This window comes from Chinchilla lanigera, unplaced genomic scaffold (assembly GCF_000276665.1).
Source record: "Chinchilla lanigera isolate Chin_1 unplaced genomic scaffold, ChiLan1.0 scaffold00026, whole genome shotgun sequence".
Classification (NCBI taxonomy): Eukaryota; Metazoa; Chordata; class Mammalia; order Rodentia; family Chinchillidae; genus Chinchilla; species Chinchilla lanigera.
This window is the reverse complement of record NW_004955427.1, coordinates 19,911,455-19,932,272: the sequence shown is the minus strand read 5'-3', so window position 1 is coordinate 19,932,272 and position 20,818 is coordinate 19,911,455. Positions and strand designations below refer to the sequence as shown.

At 41.7% G+C, this 20,818-nt stretch overlaps 1 protein-coding gene across 1 annotated transcript; it reads right to left on the bottom strand.

Annotated features, from left to right (window-relative positions):
- Positions 1 to 8,172, bottom strand: LOC102023280 (V-set domain-containing T-cell activation inhibitor 1-like). Its single transcript, XM_013515167.1, has 4 exons — positions 7,870 to 8,172; positions 7,593 to 7,791; positions 5,759 to 6,043; positions 1 to 308 (listed from the first exon to the last, which is right to left on the bottom strand). The coding sequence occupies exons 2-4, from the start codon at positions 7,750 to 7,752 to the stop codon at positions 274 to 276; spliced, it is 480 nt and encodes a 159-aa protein (XP_013370621.1). The 5' UTR covers positions 7,753 to 7,791; positions 7,870 to 8,172; the 3' UTR covers positions 1 to 273.
- Positions 8,173 to 20,818: the final 12,646 nt, after the last annotated feature.

Here is a 20,818-nt window from a genome sequence, read left to right as displayed (position 1 = left end):
CAGCAAATAAAGTTAAATCTTCTAAATAAAACAAAAATAGAAATGAAGAAACAAGACTTCAACATACAGGCATAAGAAAGGCAAAATATCTGAGCATCTACTGTTTCAGTTAATAGCTAACCTGCTAGACCTCTTACCTCCTTACTTTTTTCTGTTTATGATTGGTAAATTTATTTTTGTCTAGCATAAAAAGTAAAACATCCACAAGAGAAAGCAAGTGCTCCAGTGGCTTAAGGGAAGACGAGGTCCTTGAGCAGCTATTATTCACATCTCTTAATAGTAATCATATGATGGGGGATACCTTCTCTCTGAAAAAAAAAAAAAAAAAAGCAGTGGATGAGGGAAGACAGCACAAAAAGCAGTTTTGCATTAGAGGTAATCCTGCATTCAGCTGCAATTATTTTTATTTTTTTCTTTTGTGATACTAGGAATTGAATTTAGGGCCTTTGTACTAAGATATATTCTCAGGTCTTTTTTTCATTTTTTACTAAGTTGCTAAGTTGCCCAGATGGAGCTCAGACGTACAATCCTCCTGCCTCAACCTCTCATGCAATACATTTCTTAAAGTCAAACAGGAAAGACTTCATTGTTCTTGAACATTGTTATGAACAATGAATTCTTTGTTCCCCTTAAGAGCGGTGCCCTTCATGCTTTCTGTCTTATGAAGAATGCTTGGTGTCACAATCTCATGTGTTATCTTTCTCTTGACTTCCTTTGGACTTTGATCTTTCCTCCTCCAGTGATCTTTTTTCACATCTTATTTTACCCATCCTCCCCATGGTTAGAACTTAGGTTATACCGTTAGCAATAATCACAACCTCAATGTTATCTCAATTTCAAGCATTTTACTCTCCAACAACTGCCTTCTATCTTTCTAACTCATTCTCTCTAATAGCCCAACTATCAAACTTTGGCTGCTATCCGTACTGAAAATCCCATGATTCTAACACTTATTTTTCCAGTGCTGGGAATTAAATACTTCTTTTTCCAGTGCTGGGCCTCATGATTACTAGGCAAGTGCTCTAACCCTGAGCTCTACTTCTAGTTCTCCTGTCACTTTACCAGTGTCCTTCCCCACTTTGTGTCCTTCATCCTTCCTAATCCAGTTTAGATTCTGTTGATCATTATAATCACTAATTTGCATCTGTCTTTTCTGTGCATTCCTAGCAAAACTCCAGCATTTGATTAAACCAACCTTCCTCCTATCATGTGCCTACCCTTCAACAGCTAAATGAGGTTGGAGAAAAACTCACAACCACGTCTAGTGTTCTTACTTTAATTTTATGATCTACCACCCAAGAAGCCTGTTATATTTCTTTAGTTCTTCCCTCCTATTCTTCTAGACGACTATTTCATTCTTACCCCTCCACACGTCCATCCTAGCCTTGTGCTCAGCTGATAATCTGCCTGCTATTTCACTTAGAAAATTAGAAGCAACGTAAAAGAATTTGTATGCACTCTCATTTCCATACAACCCACATTTCTGGATCTAGGCAATATACCATCTTTCTTTATTTTCCCTTATCTCACCTAAGACAAATCCATCTATCTGTGTGTTAGAACCACCCTTCTCTCTAACATGTTACTCAGCAACTCTTCACTTTCTCCTGCATTATCAACTTTGCCTTCTTCATCTGTTCATTATCAACATACAGACCTGTTATTTCTCCCATCTAAAAGAAGACGAAAAGCAAAACACTGTGACTTCTCCCGTTAGTACACGCTTCTCTGCTGCCGTTCTACAACGCCAACTGTCCTCCACATTAGTGATCCAGTGATCTCTTCTCAATTCCCCATACTGTCAGTATTCCTTCTTTCAAACAGTCTCCAGCCCTCACCTTACTTGACCCCTCAGTAGCTTTCCACACATTTGAACACTCCTTCCTCCCTAAAATGTCTTCTATCTTTCCTTGGCTTCCGGGTCACGACACATTCTTAGCTTCCTGTTTTCTTTCCCGTCCACTCCTTCCAGTTCTCCTTCACCAGTTTCTCTTCATCTGTCTGGACTGTAGTACAATCCCACTGCTCACTCTGTTTCTGCTGTTGCCCCTCTTGGGTCTACTCTCAAGAGCAACCAGGAAGATACTTATAAATTATAAGTCAGATCATTTCACTTCTCTGCTCAAAATCCTCCTATGGCTTTGTACCTCTTCCCATGGCATAAGCAAAAGCCAAAACCTCTACCATCACCTGTAAAGCAGTCTAGCTTCTTGTTGCCTTTCTGATCTCAAGTTCTACACTCCCTCACAAACTCTTCCCCATTCCAACTACTGGCCTTCTTGCTGTTCCTCAAATCCATCAACCCTGCCCCCTCCCCGCCACGCTGAGCCTGGCTCCCTCCTCCTTCAAGTGTTTATTAAAATTTAGCCTCTTAGTGATGTTTTCTCTGGACAGCCAATTTAAAAATTACAACCCTCCTCTCCTCACACCCCTTATTTATTATTTATGGGGGTTTTTTTTGTTTTTTTTTTTTTGAGACAGGGTCTCTCTATGTAGTTCAGGCTGGCCTTGAACTCACTATGTAGCCCAGGCCGGCGATCCTCCTGCCTCAGGCTCCCAAGTGCTAGGATTGCAGGTATGAGCCACCATGCCCAGCAACCTCACATCCCTTTTTCTAATCTGCCTTCCCTGCTTTATTTTTCTCCATATGATTAATCCATCTGATAAGTACATGAGTGTGTTTTACTTTATATAGAAACATATTGTGTATACATAAATGTGCCCATGTAAGTATCTAACTCGATTAATTTTCAAAAGCTGAGTATAACCATGTGACCAGAATCCAGACCCAGACATGTGACATAACCAACACCCCAGGAATATTTCATGCTCTTTTCCAGTCACTCTTCCCCCTCCACTCTACAAGGGAGCCACTATCTGACTTCGCACAGCATAATTCCTTCTGATTTTCTATTTCATGTAAATGGGCTAAGACGGTGACATACCTCACACTTCAGTGACCTATTTACTGCTAATTCCTCCTACAAGCTTCCAACCTACAAGCTGCACAGGGCAGAGATTTACTTTGTTTACAGCTGCACCTCCAGTGCCTATGAGAATGTCTGGCACAGAGTTAGAGCTCCACAAATGTGTGATGCATGGATGAATGAAATGTTGGACAGAAGGAGAGTAAGAAAGTTAAGACAGGCTTCGGGTTGGAACCACATCTGGGAGGATGAGCAGGAGGCCATGAGGCAGATAAAGAAAAGAAAGCTATCCTCCTAAGAAAGACAGGGGCAGTACACAGGCACGGCAGTGTGGGAAAACAATTTAGAAGGCAGTCGGCAAGCTCAGAGCAACGAACAACAGCCATATGCTGAAAAATAATAGTCACAAAGGCTAGAAAAGCTGGCAGGTGCCAGATTTCAAAGGCCTTAATAAGTACGTGGAAAAAGGCAAAGAAAGGTAAAATATAGAGGCCTTTCAGGTGTTTCTAGGACCCCTTTTAGGGTGTTGAAATTTAAGTGAATAAGAAATGGGATTTCTTTGAAGTTCACTCATTAATAGTGTGTCCTAGCTGGAGATATAGCTCAGCGGCACAAGTGCCTTCCTGGCAAGCATGAGGTCATGAGTTCGATTTCCGGTACCCAAGAAAGAAAAAAAAAAAAAAAGAACGGCCTTCATGCGTGCCTCTAATCTCACCTCGAGGCTAGCCTGGACTATACAGGGAGGCCATTTCAAAAAACCAACCAACCTAACCAAACAAAAACCCAGTGTGACTCATTTAAAAAACAAAATAGGGGCTCGGGATTTAGCTCAGCGGTACAGCGCCTGCCTGGCAAGTGCAAGGTCGTGAGTTCAATTCCCGGTACCGGAAAAAAAAAAAAAAATAATAATAATAATAACGTGTCCTAAAGAACAATTGGGATGAGGGAAAGGAGAAAGAAAGGAAAAGAAAATATGGACAGCTAAGATAATTATACTACTAATTTCTTTTAGTTCATTAAAAGAAATGGCTTGTGTTTATATTGTTTGATTAATTGTACATGCCTATATCTTGTAATTTGAGTAATACTTTGAAGATAATAATATGTGATATAATAACCATTGTTAATTTCCTATTATCTTGTTTTGAAATTCTATTTCATTTTTACTGGTTTTTTTTTTTCTCTTTAAAATAAAGAAAAAGAAAAAGAAAAGAATAGCCAGGCGTGGTGTCACACACCTGTAATCCCAGCACTTGGGAGGCTGAGGCAGGAGGATTGTTGCGAGTTCAAGGCCAGCCTAGGCTACAAAGTGAGCTCAAGGCCAGCCAGACCTGCAGAGCAAGACCCTGTCTCAAAAAGACAAAAAAAGAAAAGAATAATAATGTGTCCTAGTGTTCTCAGAAAAGAGTCTGAAGCCTGCCGTAATGTTCATAGACCTCTAACTATTCCTGAAGATGTGGGGAAGACAGGAGTCTGGGGAATAAGTGAGGCCCTCTTTTCTTCTCCTTTGAAGGAAAGACCAACTCAAGTTGGAAATGGAAATGTATAAGTCTGTCTGGTTAGCTGTGTTTCACTGAACTGAGCCAAGGGGCCAGGGCTCTGTCTTCCACACCTGCTTGACATGACTTTGAGGAGATGGTACCCATCACCACAGAGAGGGACAGACAGAAATACTCTGGATGTCTTCACCACCCCAAGGGCTTGTGATTCTCAAACTTGAGTGTCCGTCAGAAGCACCTGGAGGCCTTACTAAAACACAGATTGCTAGGCCCACCCCCAAGTGTTTCAGATGTTTTTATTCAGTAGGTGAAGGGTAGGGCCTGAGAATTTGCATTCATATCAACCTCCTGGATGGTACCAGAGTCACTGATTTGGGGATGATATATGGAGACTCACTCGCCTACATGATGGTAGCCTCCTAAACCAGGCAGAAAGTTTAATTTCTTCTTTCTCTTCTTCCAGAGAGGTGTGAATCCCTCTTCACTATCATTTCTGAGCTTCAACTTCTCCATCTCTTAAATATAACATTCCCAAATATAATTCAGATCAACCAGTTAGATTTGAATGTGTAGCTAGGGATAGTGGCACATATTTGTAATCCCAGCACTTTGTAAGGCTGAGGCAGGAGGATCCAAAGTTTGAGCCGAGCCTGGGCAATTTAGCAACTGAATGAAACCCTTTTTCTAGATAGACAGATAAATAGATAGATAGGGAATTAAAAATAAATAAACCAATAAATAAAGAACTACAGTGTGAAAGTCTACAACCACAAAAAAATTAAAAGATTGAATTCCTGATAAATAACAATTACTGTGCACACATAGGACATACAGAATTTGCCAAGTATCTGAAATTCAAATATTGTCTTATTAGCTATGTTCTTGGTCAAATTATTTAACTTCTTGGTTTCATCCAGTAGAAGGGAGATGGTAACAATTACCTTGCAGGGTTGAGGTAAGGACTTCAAATGACACACGTAAAGTCCTAGGCTTTTAATGAGAGGCTGATAAATGGCTTCTCTGACTGCGTGGCCTGTCACATCATAAGCTGATATTCTCAACAGAGAATCAGAAGCCTCATCCCTAGTAACAGCCACATTCAGCAGGGTGACAGCTGCCAGTCCCTGAAGCACGGTGTTTTTCAAACCCAGAGAGACTCCATCTCATCACCTTTTGCCCCAGGCTACAAGTTTATGTTCTGATGCTTCTTTTAAGTTCACAAAGTGCCAGGGAGTGCCTGGTGCATTTGGCATTCAGTAAATATTAACGAATGCTGACTTCTCTGCTATGAGAGGTACCTCCCTTCAGTCTTCCCCTCAGGTTTGCACTTACTTGGGTACCTGCGGATCATTCTGACGGGCCTGTAGTTCTGGTCTGTCTCTTGGATATGACAGACATATTTCTCGTTTAACTTGACTGGGTATTTCAGGACAGAGTACACCCGGTACAGGCCATTCATCTGCTCCTCCAGGATCTCAACTGTACTATGATTACTTAAGTCCCTCTCACCCCGGTCCAGCCAGGTCACATTGGGTGCAAAATACCAGCCCTTGGAGATGCAAATGGCCACATCCTCATCATCAATCTTGTCAAACTGCACCTGGGGCATTTCAGAGTCTGGGCAGAAAAAATAACAAAACAATTAGTTCCTTTTACTTTGAGCACCAGGAGGCTCAAGGGAGCAGAAATCTTGCCCTTGATTTTTATGTTAACCCCTTACAGAGCCAACACATCTGGAGAGGCATTGTGGCTCACACTGTGATCCAAGTGATAGAGGGGAAACTAACTCCCAACCTGAACAGTATCTGGCATGAGTTCATGTTCTCCAAAATCGAAGAATGAATTTTAGGAACATTAGAGGTTAAGACCAGAATATATTTATTGAGGGAAAGAAAACTTCTGTCCAAGAGGGGAACAGAAAGGGGGTCCAAATGGGTTGCCCAGGGAATCTGTCTTTTCTAGGGATTTTTATAGAGCTAAACCACAAGGTGAGGTGAGTCCAAGGGGGTGAAAAATAGGAAATCACAAGGTGGGCATGAGGTGGGACAAAACTATGGTCAGCCAATAAGAATTGTTCAGGTAAAATTGATGAAATTGGGATCAAATGGGGAAGCAAATCATGTAGCAAGGGGGCATGAATAGAGAACAGGGGCTTTTCCCTGTTCTGACTCTTCAAGGTGATCGCTATCTATTTAGAATATCAATCCCTGATGTCCACCCTTAGGGAAGTGTGTGGGTGTGTTGTTCAATCTTTTGTTTTGAGGTCTGGCCCGCAGCAAGTACGCCTCCATTTGCAAGGTATCCTCTCTTACATATTGGCTCCTTAGAGGGCCTGGCCCTGTCTGACTGCCTATATTTCTAACTCAGCTGCCCATAACACAAGCATAAAGAGAGAAGAATGGGATACTAATATGCTCCTGTCTTCCAGATCTCACCTACCACTGCTCTTTAGGTTTGCAATCTCTCTTCTTAGGGTGGCTCATTTGAGACTCTCCCCTGGCCTCTGATACCCTGCTGAGACTTTCCAACGGTAACGAGCAATTCTCATCACCACCTCCCCATCTCTGCCTTTTCCTGGACAAATTCTTCCTTGAGGCCCCCCTCCCCAATCTCCATGAGGTCTCTGGTGGGAAAAGATAGTTCTCCAATAATCCTGTGAAGCGTCAGGAGCCCTGGATACCGTGGAGATTCACTGATCAGCCAGACCTACATTTTAATAGTGAGAAAAGTGAAGCCTAGAGAAGCTAAAGGAGTTGCCCGAAGCCATCCAGAATTAGACCTTGGGCATCCTGACTCCCAGTGCATGGCTGGTCTCACTAAACCCCACGTCAAATCTCAGACTTTCCAGATAGGACGAATGTGTTGGAACAGATTTGGGGGTTTTGCTATTCCAATCTGTTTGGAGAGTTTGGGATTAGATCAATCCTGCTCATGCTGTTTTGTATGTATTAATGAGTGAATGATTACACAGGTACAGATCCAGCACCTTTAACTCAGAGTAATATTTTTAGCTAAGATAAACTGACTCTCATGATAGACATAAATATAACCAATAGCAATTTGAATAGAAGAGGGAAAATGAGAACACCAAAAGGGAAATCCCAAAGCTTATCCTTATGAACACAGATAGGGCTTGAAAACAAATTCATCCATAACATTTCTTTACCTTCTACAATTAGCTTAATTGTACTTTCGCCTCTTCCATCCGGCGTGATGGCCGAGCACTTGTACATTGCTTCATCCATGAAGTCCACATTTCTTAGCAGAAGTGATAGAGTCCCCTCAGAGATTTCATCCCGATCCACAGAGACTCTTCCTTCATACATGGCATTTTGATCTTCTAGTTGCTCTGTGTTATTATGAAACTGGTAAACTAACTTTGTGAAAACCTCAAAGAAATCATAGTACCGGAAAAAGCGGTAAAATTTCTTGTCATCATCTACCTCATATTCCTCCCTAATGTCTTCTCTTTCCCAAGAAAATTCAAGATTTTCTGTGCCTTCCACAAAGGAGAAGTGGCAAGAGAGGGTCACATCAGTGAAGGGGTGGGCCCGCAACTCTTCTGCCAACACTGACACTGGTGAAGAAGAAATACAGTTAGTAAAGATCGATGACCACTGCACCAAGTAGGGTCTAATGACAGATCTCAGAATCACTCCAGTTCTTTCAAACAGGAAAGAATTTAGCACAGATGTTCTGAAAAATCACTGGAAGAACGGAGGGATGAGCCAAAAGCAGGGCATGGAAAGGTGAGGCTTGCAATGTGTGTTTTTCCTCCCTACATTATGCTAGGCTCAGAATGACTCAGCAGAACTGCTTGGCTGAGTTGCTACTGCCTCTGCCTTATTTGGAAGCTGGTGAATCAGGAAGGCGTCACAGCAGGTATCGGCTCCAGAGCCAAACTGTACCTGCCAAATTCACAGGGGAAAGATGACTTTTGTGCTACATAACCTTTCCCCCCACTTCAACCAGTTGCCAGTTTCATCCTTGCACAAGTTTATGTAATTGGCAGAGCCTACGTCACTCCCAGAACGCTCACAGAAAAGCAATCTTGGAAGTGTTGTTTTTTTATTCTCCAGCTTCAGTAATTCAGAAAAGCACATCCAAAAGAAACAGATGTTCAGTAAATAAACCTATCTTACTTGCCACAAATATCTTCCAGCCTAGACAGTTATCAATAGTAGGGAGTACCGCCATGGCCTATGTACTATTTAGATAATCATAACATGGAATAGAACCCTGGTATGCTACAGCTAGAAGAGAGTTTAGAAATCATTTGATTCAATGTTTTCAAACTATTTTTCCCAGAACTCATCCCAGAGTTTGCCACTGATGATTAAGGAGGACCAAATCAGTGGGATCTCCACTTCCTTACCATTTTAATCAGACAATCCCTCTCTAATTTATTTATAAATTAAACTTCCAAATTCAGAATTCTCCTGTCAAATGTCTCTGTGGCTAAAAGATAAAACTGGAGGGCTGGGGATTTAGCTCAGCAGCAAAAGCGCCTGCCTGGCAAGTGCAAGGTCGTGAGTTCAGTTCCCAGTACCGGAGAAAAACCAAAAAAAAAAAAAAAGATAAAACTGATTCCCAGGAACCAAAGTTATTCAAGATCACAAATTAAAATACCAGTAGCACTTGAGGAATCTTAATCCCTCAAAGTTTAAAAGGTACCTTTAATGTCATAGCTAGCAAATTCTGTGTGTGTGTGTGTGTGTGTATTGCTGGGGATTGAACCCAGGGTCTCACACATGCTAGAAAATCCTTCTACCACTGAGTAACATTCCTATCTCATTACCAAACATTGCCTACAAGGTAAATTCCCAACATAAGAGAGAATAAGACTTAAGCATTATGAAAGAAAGCTTTTATTTTCCTCCTAGAAGCACCGTGCTGATGACAAGCAGCAGAAAGGAGGAAGAGCTGGTCAGTGTGAGCATGCATTAGGACACCACTTGATGCAATGAGGTGAGATGAAACAGGTGAAGAAGTACAGTATGAGCAAATCCAAATGATTGAAGTTAGTGGGTAAGGAAGCTCCCAAGCCATCAGCCCAGCAAGGAGCAGCTGGACCCACACCCAATGGTGGACCTGCCAGCGGAATAATGGACACAATATGCTCATTCTAGTAGCAACAGCCACATAGCTCAGACAGTCGGCAAAATGTTATTCTGGGCGTATCTGTAAGCTTCCTTTTGGATGAGATGAAATTTGAACAGATCAACTGAGTAAAGCTGTCGCTTCTGTAATGTGAGCAGCTCTGAGCCAATGGAAGTCATGAACAAACAAAAAAGCCGATCCTCCTACAAAAGGAAATGCCTCCTCTCTACAGGCTTGAACAATCATTTCTTGCCTTCACGCCTGAGGTGAAACGTGGGCTCTTCCTGCAATTGCGGCCTTTGCACTCAGGCTAGAACTACACCACTTGTGTTCCAGTTTTCCAAATACAGACCTTGGGACTCCTAGCGTCCATAAGCCAGTTCGTTCCTTCCTTCCTTCCTTCCTTCCTTCCTTCCTTCCTTCCTTCCTTCCTTCCTTCCTTCTCCTCCCCTCCCTTTCTCTTCACTCTCTTGTTTCTGTTGTTCTCCTGGACCCTGACTATACGGGATAAACTTTATTGAGAGTTTACAATTGCTAAACATATTCTAAAGACTTTTCCACCTTAATTCGTTTAATCTGCATAGTACATTGAGGCCATGCTATTTTTACCCCCAATTTACTACTGAGAAAACCAAGGCCTGTGAACATGCTCAAGGACACACAACTTGTGGGTAGGAAGGAGACTGTGGCTGCAGCCTGAGAGTCTCACTCCAGAGCTCTTCATGTGATACATGCTCTTCTGTCTCCTAACAATAGGGTCTCATTCCAAGTTTGATGAACACGCTAGTGACTATGGAAATGAAGGACTAAATGAGTGAATATAAAGAAAGGATGGAAAGAAGGGGGCAGGGAGAGACAACTTGGATAACTTTATAGACAGATGAATTTGCAAATTAAAAAACCAAATGTTTTCTTGCTCAAACCGTTAATTTTCTCATGTGGTTTTAATCAAAAATCAATGTTTTTCAAGAAATCCTGACCTGAAGATTTATAAATCCAAGTTCTAGTTCTAAGTAGCCCCTCACTGTATTAGTCAGTTAGCATCAGGCAAGTTACTTGATCTCTGATTGCAGTTTCCGCACAGCCAATTAGGATGAGAACACCTGCTCCAGGGTTGTTATGAAATACCTTGCTGTCCTAGGGACTATTTTTCTGACAGGATTGAGTCATTTTCCAGGGGGACAGAGGAGGAGAGAAAATGGGTAGAGGGGCTAGGGATTTAGCTCAGGGGCACAGCACCTGCCTGGCAAGCGTGACATCGTGAGTTCGATTCCCAGTACCGGAACACCCCCCGCCCCGCAAAAAAAAAGAAAGAAAATGGGTAGATATTTTATTTAGTAAGCTGCCTCCACCTCCATCTCTCTCACAAGGACATGCAGAGGTCCTTGATTGTGGCTTCTCCAACTTCACCCAGGAGTTCTTGCTACAGCTGTACCCTTTCAGGCCCCAGAGAAAAGGGGCTCAGACTCAGGCATCCAAAGGTGGGCCAATAAATTACAACGCATGACCTACTGAGGATGTAACTGGTAATAAGCCAGCATCTGACTGATATGTCTGCAGAGTGTCCTGTTTGAATCTAAATAACTCCTTTATCTATTTCAATCTGTTATTTCTAGACTATTGTATTGGAAAACACTAAAAACTACAGAGTGATACTATCTGGTAGAGTCACCTGGCACACATCATTAGGTCGACAGTATTGGTAGAAATTATAAGATAGTGTTAAAACAAACAGATACACCTTTCTCATTCTTACCTGAATACACACCCACTCTTTTTTTTAACTTGGCTGAGTTTGCACTAACTATGAATGATTATCAACTCACCTTACCTCATTGCACCCTTACACACACACACACACAAACACACACACACACACACACAGCAAGAGAAAAGAACCAGTAAATACAGCCTGGCACCTTACATGAACTCCTGAGTTATCTCTAAAGCAAGCTGCTGCCACCTTTAAAAGGCTGACAGGACTGCATAGATCCCTGAGGATGACACATGCCTGAAGACCATAATGTGTTTGATCACTGTCCAGAGGAGTCATACTGCAGGGTTTACATGCATAGTAATTTTTTAGAAACCTCTACTTATTTACTGAATTACATTAACATTTCCAACATCTTTATCTTGATCTATTACCGACACTTTTGAAGAATTTGAATGTAAAGAGTTACATAAAGTGTCCATCCAGATTTTTCAGGGCATGATTTTAGACACTCTGGATACTATAGTACAAATTGGCATTTGTCAGAATCACTGGGGGGAGGTCTCAATTTCTACTTTTATTTTGGTTAAGAGTCTGACACTACAGATGTGAGTGGGTTACTCATATAAATATGGCTTCAAATGGACAAGCCAAGGTGGGGGAAAGGCAGCTCTTCTCACTACAAAATAGAATGAACAAAACGCCTTACAATATATATCTCTTATATTTTCTCATCTGCTCGTCACCATTTCCTATCAAGCCAGGATAGCAGATATTTAGAATTCCCATCTAACAGATGAAAATGAAGTTTGAACAGATTACATCATCTGCTTTGTTTGTTTGGTTGGATTTTCTCTCCAAACCACTGTTTTCCCCACTAGCCCTAAAGTGGTTTCAGAAATACCCACAAAGTTGTAGGAAAAAAGACTCACCTGCCCCATGAAGAAGTAGCAGTAGGTTGACAGACACCAGAAAGGACATTCTCTGAGGAACAAAAAGAAGCAGGAAATTTTTTTTAGCTAGGAAGAAGTACGGGCCAACATGACCAGAGCCTCCTGCTGCTGGGTTTTGGGAAAGGCTCTCCTGAGCACCAACCCCATCCCTGTCCTACCAGACACAGCCAGCAGACAGAGGCTCCCAGCACTTCAGTATTCTATACAGGAATGTCGTCTGAGCTAAGTTCACTCAGGCCCATTCTATGCAGGTTTGTTCGTCTTACTATGTTATTTTTAGAATATGCACATCTGTCTCCCTACGTGTGTCACAGTTGAATTCATATGGATCCAGGATCAGCCCTAAAGATGACTTTGAGGGACCAGTGACAGTATCCCAAGCAATGCTTACTGGTCTCTTTAGGTCACTGGGGCAAGTTGGAGTTGGAGGAGATATAATTAATTGACATATGGGTGTAGCTGGAAATGTATGGAGGCCTCCTAAGCAGAAAAAAAAAAGGGCTGGGGATTTAGCTCAGCGGCACAGCACCTGCCTGGCAAGCACAAGGTCGTGAGTTCGATTCCTGGTACCAGAAGAAAAACAAACAAAAAAAAAAAGAGAGAGAGAAAAGAAAAAACAAGAGAGTGAGAGTACAAAACACTCCTGCCAATCTAGAGCTGCACTTTAATGGGGCTTTGTGGGCCCAGGCAGTATTCATCAAGAGAACTGGAAGTCCATGGGCTGTGGAAGCAGGTGGTTTATGAAGAATTTCAGTAAGTTTCTTTCCTAGAGGTCTGTTAAATCCTAGAAAATATGTGCTCTGTGGGTTGAATATTAACAGATACAGAAGTCTCAAGAACAAAAGAATGAAGAAGTAGCCCTTGCCAGCCAGTGGCCAGGGTCGGTGGGACAGGTAGAAAGATTTGTAACTAAATCTAAATACTCTAGGAATATGTAGTGATTGACATCATCTTTGATGTAGTTTGGGTTTTTTTTTGTCTTTTTGAGACAGAGTTTCATTATGCAGTTCAGGCTGGCGTTGAGCTCACTTTGTAGCCCAGGCTGGCCTCGAACTCGCAACAATCCTCCTGACTCAGCTTCCCAAGAGCTGGGATTACAGGCGTGCACCACCACGCCCGGCATCATCTTTGATTTAGAAAATATCTCCCCATGGCAGATATAGTAAAATAGTATTTTAAAGACATATCCAAAATAAAATTCAAAAGATAGCATGGCAGACAGGAGCTACTAGAGCTACCGATAGTTAATGGAGAGAACTACAGCCAAATGTCAGGGTGAAAAAATAGTTGTAGGAATGCCTTTTCAACTCAGTAAAATTTCATCACTGTTTTCCAGGCTATGAAAGGTTTTCATCGTTAGGACCTTCCTGATTTCCCCACCTAAGTCACACATAATCCTTGCTCTTGTGCATTTTCGATGGATATATAATTTCCCATTCATTTAGTAAAGTAATGATCCTAGCGGTACTACTGTTTATTATCAATTTTTTTAAACAAAGAAAGAACATGAAAGTCACTTTAATACTTTGGAGTACTCCTTTCAGTCTTTTACACGAGTTTGTTGTTGTTGTTGTTTTCAGGTGTTTTGTTCTGTTTTGTTACTGTGTTATGAACCCAAGACATTTGCACTCAGCTATAACCTCAGTCCTTTTTATTTTGAGACAGGTCTCACTAAGTCACTCCATTGCCGCAGGCTGCCTCAGCCTCCCAGAGTTCTAGGATTACAGGTATGTACCACCATACCTGGAAATACGTGTACTTTTTAAGAAAATTCAATTTGTGTGTATAGTTTAGTGTCCAGTTTCATTTTCTTCATGATACTATTTTGTAAGTATCTCTCCATCATTCAATATTATTATAATCTGATCTATTTGTTTTATTGTTATTTACATGCATATTTTAGCATACCTACTGGGCTGTAGCTTCCCTTAGGTCCTCTACCTTTTATATATCCATCTTGGTGTTCCATATATCTGAGGTCCAATATGTGCTTATTAAAATACAGTAATTTAATTAAATGAAATGTAGTGTAAGATTCTTACAAAATTTTACAGTGTAAAAGGAAAAAGAAAACAAAAAGGCATTCATATAATACTAAAGATGAGCTGGGTGTGGTGGCGCATGCCTGTAATCCCAGCACTCAGGAGGCTGAGGCAGGAAGATTGTTGAGAATTCGAGACCAGCCTGGCTACAAAGTAAGCTCAGCCTGAACTGCATAGAGAGACTCCGTCTCAAATAGACCAAAAAAAAAAAAAAAAATACTAAAGATGAATATAAATTATGCCAGACAGAAAATTCCAACCCTGCACGTAGATCTTGCCTCTAGCGCTTATACTCTTCTCACCTCTGGTTTGCAGAAAAACGAGAAGTCTATGAACCAGCTCTGTGTGGCAAAATTAGCATAAAGGGTCCAGGCAGAGTTGGAGTAGATACCTCAGTACTTCAGCCCCACTGGCAGTCATTTGACTCCAGTTCATAATTACAGTCAATGATTTCTCCCAAATAAATACCCCCTTTATCCAACGAGCTTACCTGTACCATAGCTGATCCCTCCGATCCTCTGGGTGAGAAGCAAATGAGGTGAAGTCAGCATGTCTTCAAAGGGAGAGTCGTGTGGCGGTCCTCGGGGAGAGGGCTTGGAGACACTGTTATTACCAAGCTGTCGCCACAAACACTCACCCAAGCGTTCCATTATTTCCAGAGCTGTCTTTGTTGGCTGAAGAAAGTGCTTGCAAGGTAATACGGTAGAAGAGTGGACTAAAAGAAGACCAAAGTTGGGCAGTTGTTCTTTACCCATTTTTTTAAAATTACGTGTATTGGAGGATAATTAAATAACATGGGGAAATGTTCACTGTACAATTTTTGGTGAAAAAAAAAAAACACAAAGTGCAGGCAAGCATGATGGCACATGCCTGTAATACTACTTAGGGGGCTGAGGTAGGAGGATTGCCAGGAGTTTGAGGCCAGCCTGGACTGTATAGTCAGTTTAAACCCAGCTTGAACTACACAATGAAACTATTTTTCAAAAAACAAAACAACAAAAGCAAACAAAAAACCCAAATACACACATAAAATGCAAGACTTAATATACGTATACACTTGTGCATGATTTCAAACTTATGGAAAAAAAAGATGCTTATAGGAAAGGAAGGAAATATGCCAAAATACTAGTAGTGTTTAATTCTGGATGATGACCTGTATAGGATTTTAGCATTTTCATTACGTATTTCTGAATTTTCTGTACTGACCTTTTATATTATAATAAAACTATAACTGGAAAACTAAAGTAACAGACAGATCTTACACACACAATGTGGTACGGGAAGTGAGGGTACAGGAAGCAGTGAGAAAACGAGATAGATTCTTTTTTTTTATTTTATTCTTTTTTTGTGTGTGAGATATATTCTTATTTTCTTCCCCTTAACTAATGTGTTGTGTCTCCTGTAGGATGCCTTGTCTACTAAACTTCAGGCTCAAATTCAGTAGTGGCCAATTCTCTATTAAAGTGTCTTTTCCTCTCTCATCTCCACACCAGAGTTAAAAAACCAGATTGCCCCAGCCCTGATGTTGTCGGACTCTCCTGGCTTTTGATTCTCCTGCGTGGCTACACCGAAATGTTACCAGGTTCAGGTTTAGTCACCTCTCCTTCTGGAGTTGGAGTCCAAGTTCTTGTCTCAAACAAAGAATCAAATGAAATGAGAAAAAAAAAAACCACAGTGGCAAAGTTTATTTGAAGACTCAGAGAGAAACTAGCTCTGCAGAGAGATCTTGGGCCGAGGAAAAGAGGAAAAAGCCAGATAAAAGAACTCCCTTGAGAAAGCAGGGCAGGCTGTCACGAAAAAAACCACAACAGCAAGCTCTTCTTGGCATCTGTGTCCTTTTATACTGTCCAACTCTTGAAACCCATGAGAAACACATTCTGGTCCTGAGAGGTGCTGCTGGGATCCCATGGCCCAAGCTGACCTCAGGTCTAGGCTTTGAGAACTATTCCGCACATTCTGGGATCTTGAATTATAGGCACACCTACCTCCCTAGCCAGTTTTGTTATGCCTTGATCTCCGATGTCACTGACACTTAACACTGCCCCAGTGAATTATAGTCAAGGGTTTAAAGAGACACTTCTCTTGGTAATTTATTAGAATAGAACGAATGAAATGAAGGCAAGAATGAGAGGCCTGCTGGGAGGTGTGTTGCTTTGTTCTGCTCCTACAGCACCTAGTATATTTTGCTTAGTAGGTCCTTAATAAAATACGAGTAGAAAGAATGCGATGGAATAAAATAGCTGCAGTCGATTCACATCAGTCCTCCAATTCATGGTGTGGGCCCTGAGGTCTGACCTGCATTGACTTTCACCCCCAGGCAGAGGAGGAATATCTTGATGCTACCTCAGAAACCCAGAAGATTACTTTGTACTTAGATAAAAGGTGTCACATACCCCAGATTCCCCTAAACCTTGGAATATTCCTATGTGATGTCAACTTGAGCTACAGAATAGGATATGGGATATGGAGCTTCCAGTAAGGGTAGAAACTGAAGGAATCTCCTCTCCTGGTAGTCATACATCTCTCTTATTAGCCTAGATAAATATTACCTCTAAATTTACTGTTCACTCTCTATCTTGTACTATAACAGTGCACTTCAGACTTTTGGGCAAAGCTACAATTTTAAATATTTTCTCCCATTATCTCCAAACTATGACAAGTATTTATGTGGTGGTGTTGGCTAGAGGTATGTATGAGATGGATATGCAGAGGTAAGGGACTTTTGGAGCCACACACCCAAACTTTTCCAGAATGCATGCTTAGTGATTTAAAGATAACCTACAGGGCTACAAGTCCAACTAGAACCAAAACACACTGCCTTAAGGAATGAATGCCCTAGCCCTCATCCTCCCCATATTCCAATTTATTAGAGGCCCTAAGATCAGTCATGCAGCAGACCACTCTGACCTTCCCCCAAAATTTGTGTCCTTTATCTTTCTTCCTGATTCTATCAATAAAAAGCTACAGAAGCTTCAGTTCAGGGATGTCTTTATAAGACTCACACACTAAGGGCGTCTTGGTTAAGGATAGTCTCTGTGGGCCTTCTTGGAGTTTGAACTGAACACTGACTCAGAGTAATCTGTCATCCTTTATGCCCTGCCATGGCTGTAAACTGTCACACACTTACATCAAATTTATAAATTACTTGACATGTAATTTTATCACGTTAAATAAAATTATATTCCAAGTTCTCAATAAATGCTTTAAATACTAGTGCCTTTTAAACTAAATTTTCATATTTATATTCACTTACATAGAGTACCTACTATTGTTACTGGGTTTTGGGTGCAGGAGTCTCCTTCTGGAGGTGGTTCCTAGGTTCTTTCTGCCTTGAGCAAAGAATTGGTCAAGACAAGCACAAACAGCAGCAAAGTTTTATTAATGGCAGGAAAAGAAACAGGTTCTGCAGAATGAGTCTGGGCCAAGTAAAAGCAGGAAAAGCACACCCTACACTGTTCAAGAGTAACCACAACGGCAAAAATTCATTGATGACCATCCTTCTTATATCACCCACTCCTCGGACTGAAGTCAGGTCTGGGCCATCCTATGGAAAACCTGTTCAAGTTCTTGCAAAAGTGCACATGCAAGGCTTTGTTCTTCTCATGCATTCTGAGATTTTGTAATTAACGGGTCACACCTACTTCCTCAGCCAGTTTTGCCGTGCCCTAATCTGTGTCACTCTGATCTAGGTCCTGTGTTAGAGGCTGAGGTTATATAACGATGAATCAGGTCCTCTCAAAGACATTGCAATCCAAACTAATTACTAAACACTGCAGTCAGTTAATTAAGACACACTCTTCCAATCAGTCTAAATTATCTACAAGAAATCATGTTAGCCATGGAGGGGTTTGGGGGGTGGGGTGTAGGAGAAAATACAAAAATGAACATAGCCATTCTATATAAATAGGAGCCTACTCTAATTGAACACAAGATGCAAATTTTTTTTATTAAAATTTGGTTTCCTCTAAAAAGCCAGGAAGACAATTTTTAACTTTTAGAAATAGTTCCTCAGGCATCTCAGTTGTTTAATTTATCTGGTTCAACAACTAGAAATTTGTGTTACCCTGTGGTGGATCTGACAGATCCCAGGTGCTTGTGTATGGCACACAACGTTTTACAAAGTGTACACGATGGTGGAAGAAAAACAGCTTTGTTTGCTGAACGTCCTGCACAGACAGATGGACAGCACAAAAGGGACAATGCCCATCATTCGGACAGATTAGGCTCCTTGGCTCAGGAGCAAAAGGGGAAGAAGGGCTTGCATGTGCTTTGGTCTGGGGTTATACTGAATGCTGCTAAGGCAGCTTCGGAGCTCAAGGGGGTGGACGGGCGTGAGGAGGGAGGGATAGCTTTAGGGTGGTGCTCCAGCTCAACTGGGTGGATAGGAGTGAATTCATCGGCCCCAATATCCCATCTGTACTAGTTGGAGTCTTTATTAAATTAAAATACTTCCTACTACACCCCTGCAGACTTTAAAAATTTGTCCGTTTACCCATTTCTTATACTACTTTTTCTGTGCCCTTTCCTTCATTCCATATAATGTGGAGTTCTAGCCTAAGTAACCAAAACTGTCTAGCAAGCAGCTTCATTCTCTGACTACTGGGGTTAGCTCTTGTCCATTAATTTAGCTGATTTGAAATCCAATTCTGAATCACATTTAAATTACTTGGGGCTGGGGATTTAGCTCAGCAGCAAAAGCGCCTGCCTGGCAAGCGCAAGGTCGTGAGTTCGGTTCCTGGTACCGGAGGAAAAAAACAAACAAAAAAAATTACTTATTTTTCTCATTTTACATTTACATTACATATGTGTTACTTTTTAATAATCACATACATATTTTTATGCATAAATTGTGTTAGTGTAAACATTTTCAATCTTCACATATTAGGACTACTACCAGAATGCTAGTTTGATTTACAATAAGGTTCATTTTTTAAGAGACGTTTTCTAAACAGACGCCTGCCAGACACTTCTAAATTTTTTTAAAAATTCCATCTGTGGAATGTTAAACTGACAAAACGTATCCTCCCGTGACTATAACTCAATCCGAAATTAGCTTGGCTGTGGAATATAAAAACGTTTTTCATATAAAAATGACTGACAAGAAAAATGTTACTGTTTAGGAGGAAAGCAATTTAATATAATTGATCACACAGTGACATTAACCTTCTTAAGTATAAACTCGCTTTTTAAAAAAACAAAAAAACTAAGCCAGTGTAGTGACCAGGCTCTCAGGAAGCTGAGGCAAGAGGAGTGTCCCAAGTAAGAGGCCAGGCTGGACTACATAATTCAAGACTAGCCTAGTCTACCCAGTGAGACCTGTGTCCAACAAAACCTAAAAACGAACAAACAAAAACAAACCCATTAAGTATTTGTCTTATTTCTAGTGACTTCAAAACTATAAAAAGTAATTTCAAAAAAGACTGAATTTGGGACACAGTTGAAAATATTTAACTTAGAATTACTAAATTAAAACCTGAAGCTGGGCGTGTTGGCGCACGCCTGTAATCCCAGCACTTGGGAGGCTGAGGCAGGAGGATCGTTGTGAGTTCGAGACCAGCCTGGGCTACAAAGCGAGCTCAGGGCCAGCCTGAACTGCACAGCGAGACCCTGTCTCAAAAAGATTAAAAAATAAATAAATAAAAATAAAAAAAAACCTGAGTAAAAGTTTTCCAAATTGCAGTTTTAACATTTTTTTTTTCTTTTTGAGACACAGTCTCGCTATGTAGTGCAGGCTAGCCTTGAACTCCAATGATCGTCCTGCCTCAGCCTCCTAAATGCTGGGATTCAACCTCCTAAATGCTGGGATTACAGACGAGCACCACCCTGTCCCCCATTTTAACATTTTCAACTCTGAGCTCTAAAACTGACCGGTTCATTTGTGCTATAGCAAATCAGAGAGCCTCCACCGAATTCTTAGATCTACCCTAGTCACTGTAAACTTCGAACAAAAACTAGAAAAGTGCTTCTACAATCAAAATGGGCCCAAAGACCTTTTTTTTCTTTTTGTCTTTTTGAGACAGGGTCTCACTATGCAGTTCAGGCTGGCCTTGAGATCACTTTGTATCCCAGACTGGTTTCGAACTCTCAATGATCCTCCTGCCTCAGCCTCCCGAGTGCTGGGATTACAGGCGTGCGCCACCATGGGCGGCTCAAAGACCCTGATATGCACTATTTGATAGTTTTCTTTCCAAGCGCGCCCAGGAGGCGCGCGTTGGTTTCTAAGCCAGCCTCCTCCACACTTGCAGGACGGCTTTGCGACCCTCCAGACTTTCACGCCCAGGGTTCCGCCAGGCCTGTCCGTGGGCGACCTCACAGGTTACTGCAGACCAGGGGCCCATTTTCAAACTGAGAGGTGAACGGTGGTGCGCCGTGACCCGAGCACCCTCCAGGTCACATAAGCTGTCCCGGGCTGTTTACCGAGGCGGTGCTGGAGTGCGGGATCAGGTCACTGAACTCCAGCGACTATAGCGCTCCGCACACCAAAACCAGGTCGCGTCAGAGCACACAGGCAGCCAGCGCCCGCCCCCGGGCTGCGCGCGCACCCCGCGCCTCGCGTCACGTGACTCGACGGGGGCGCTGGGCA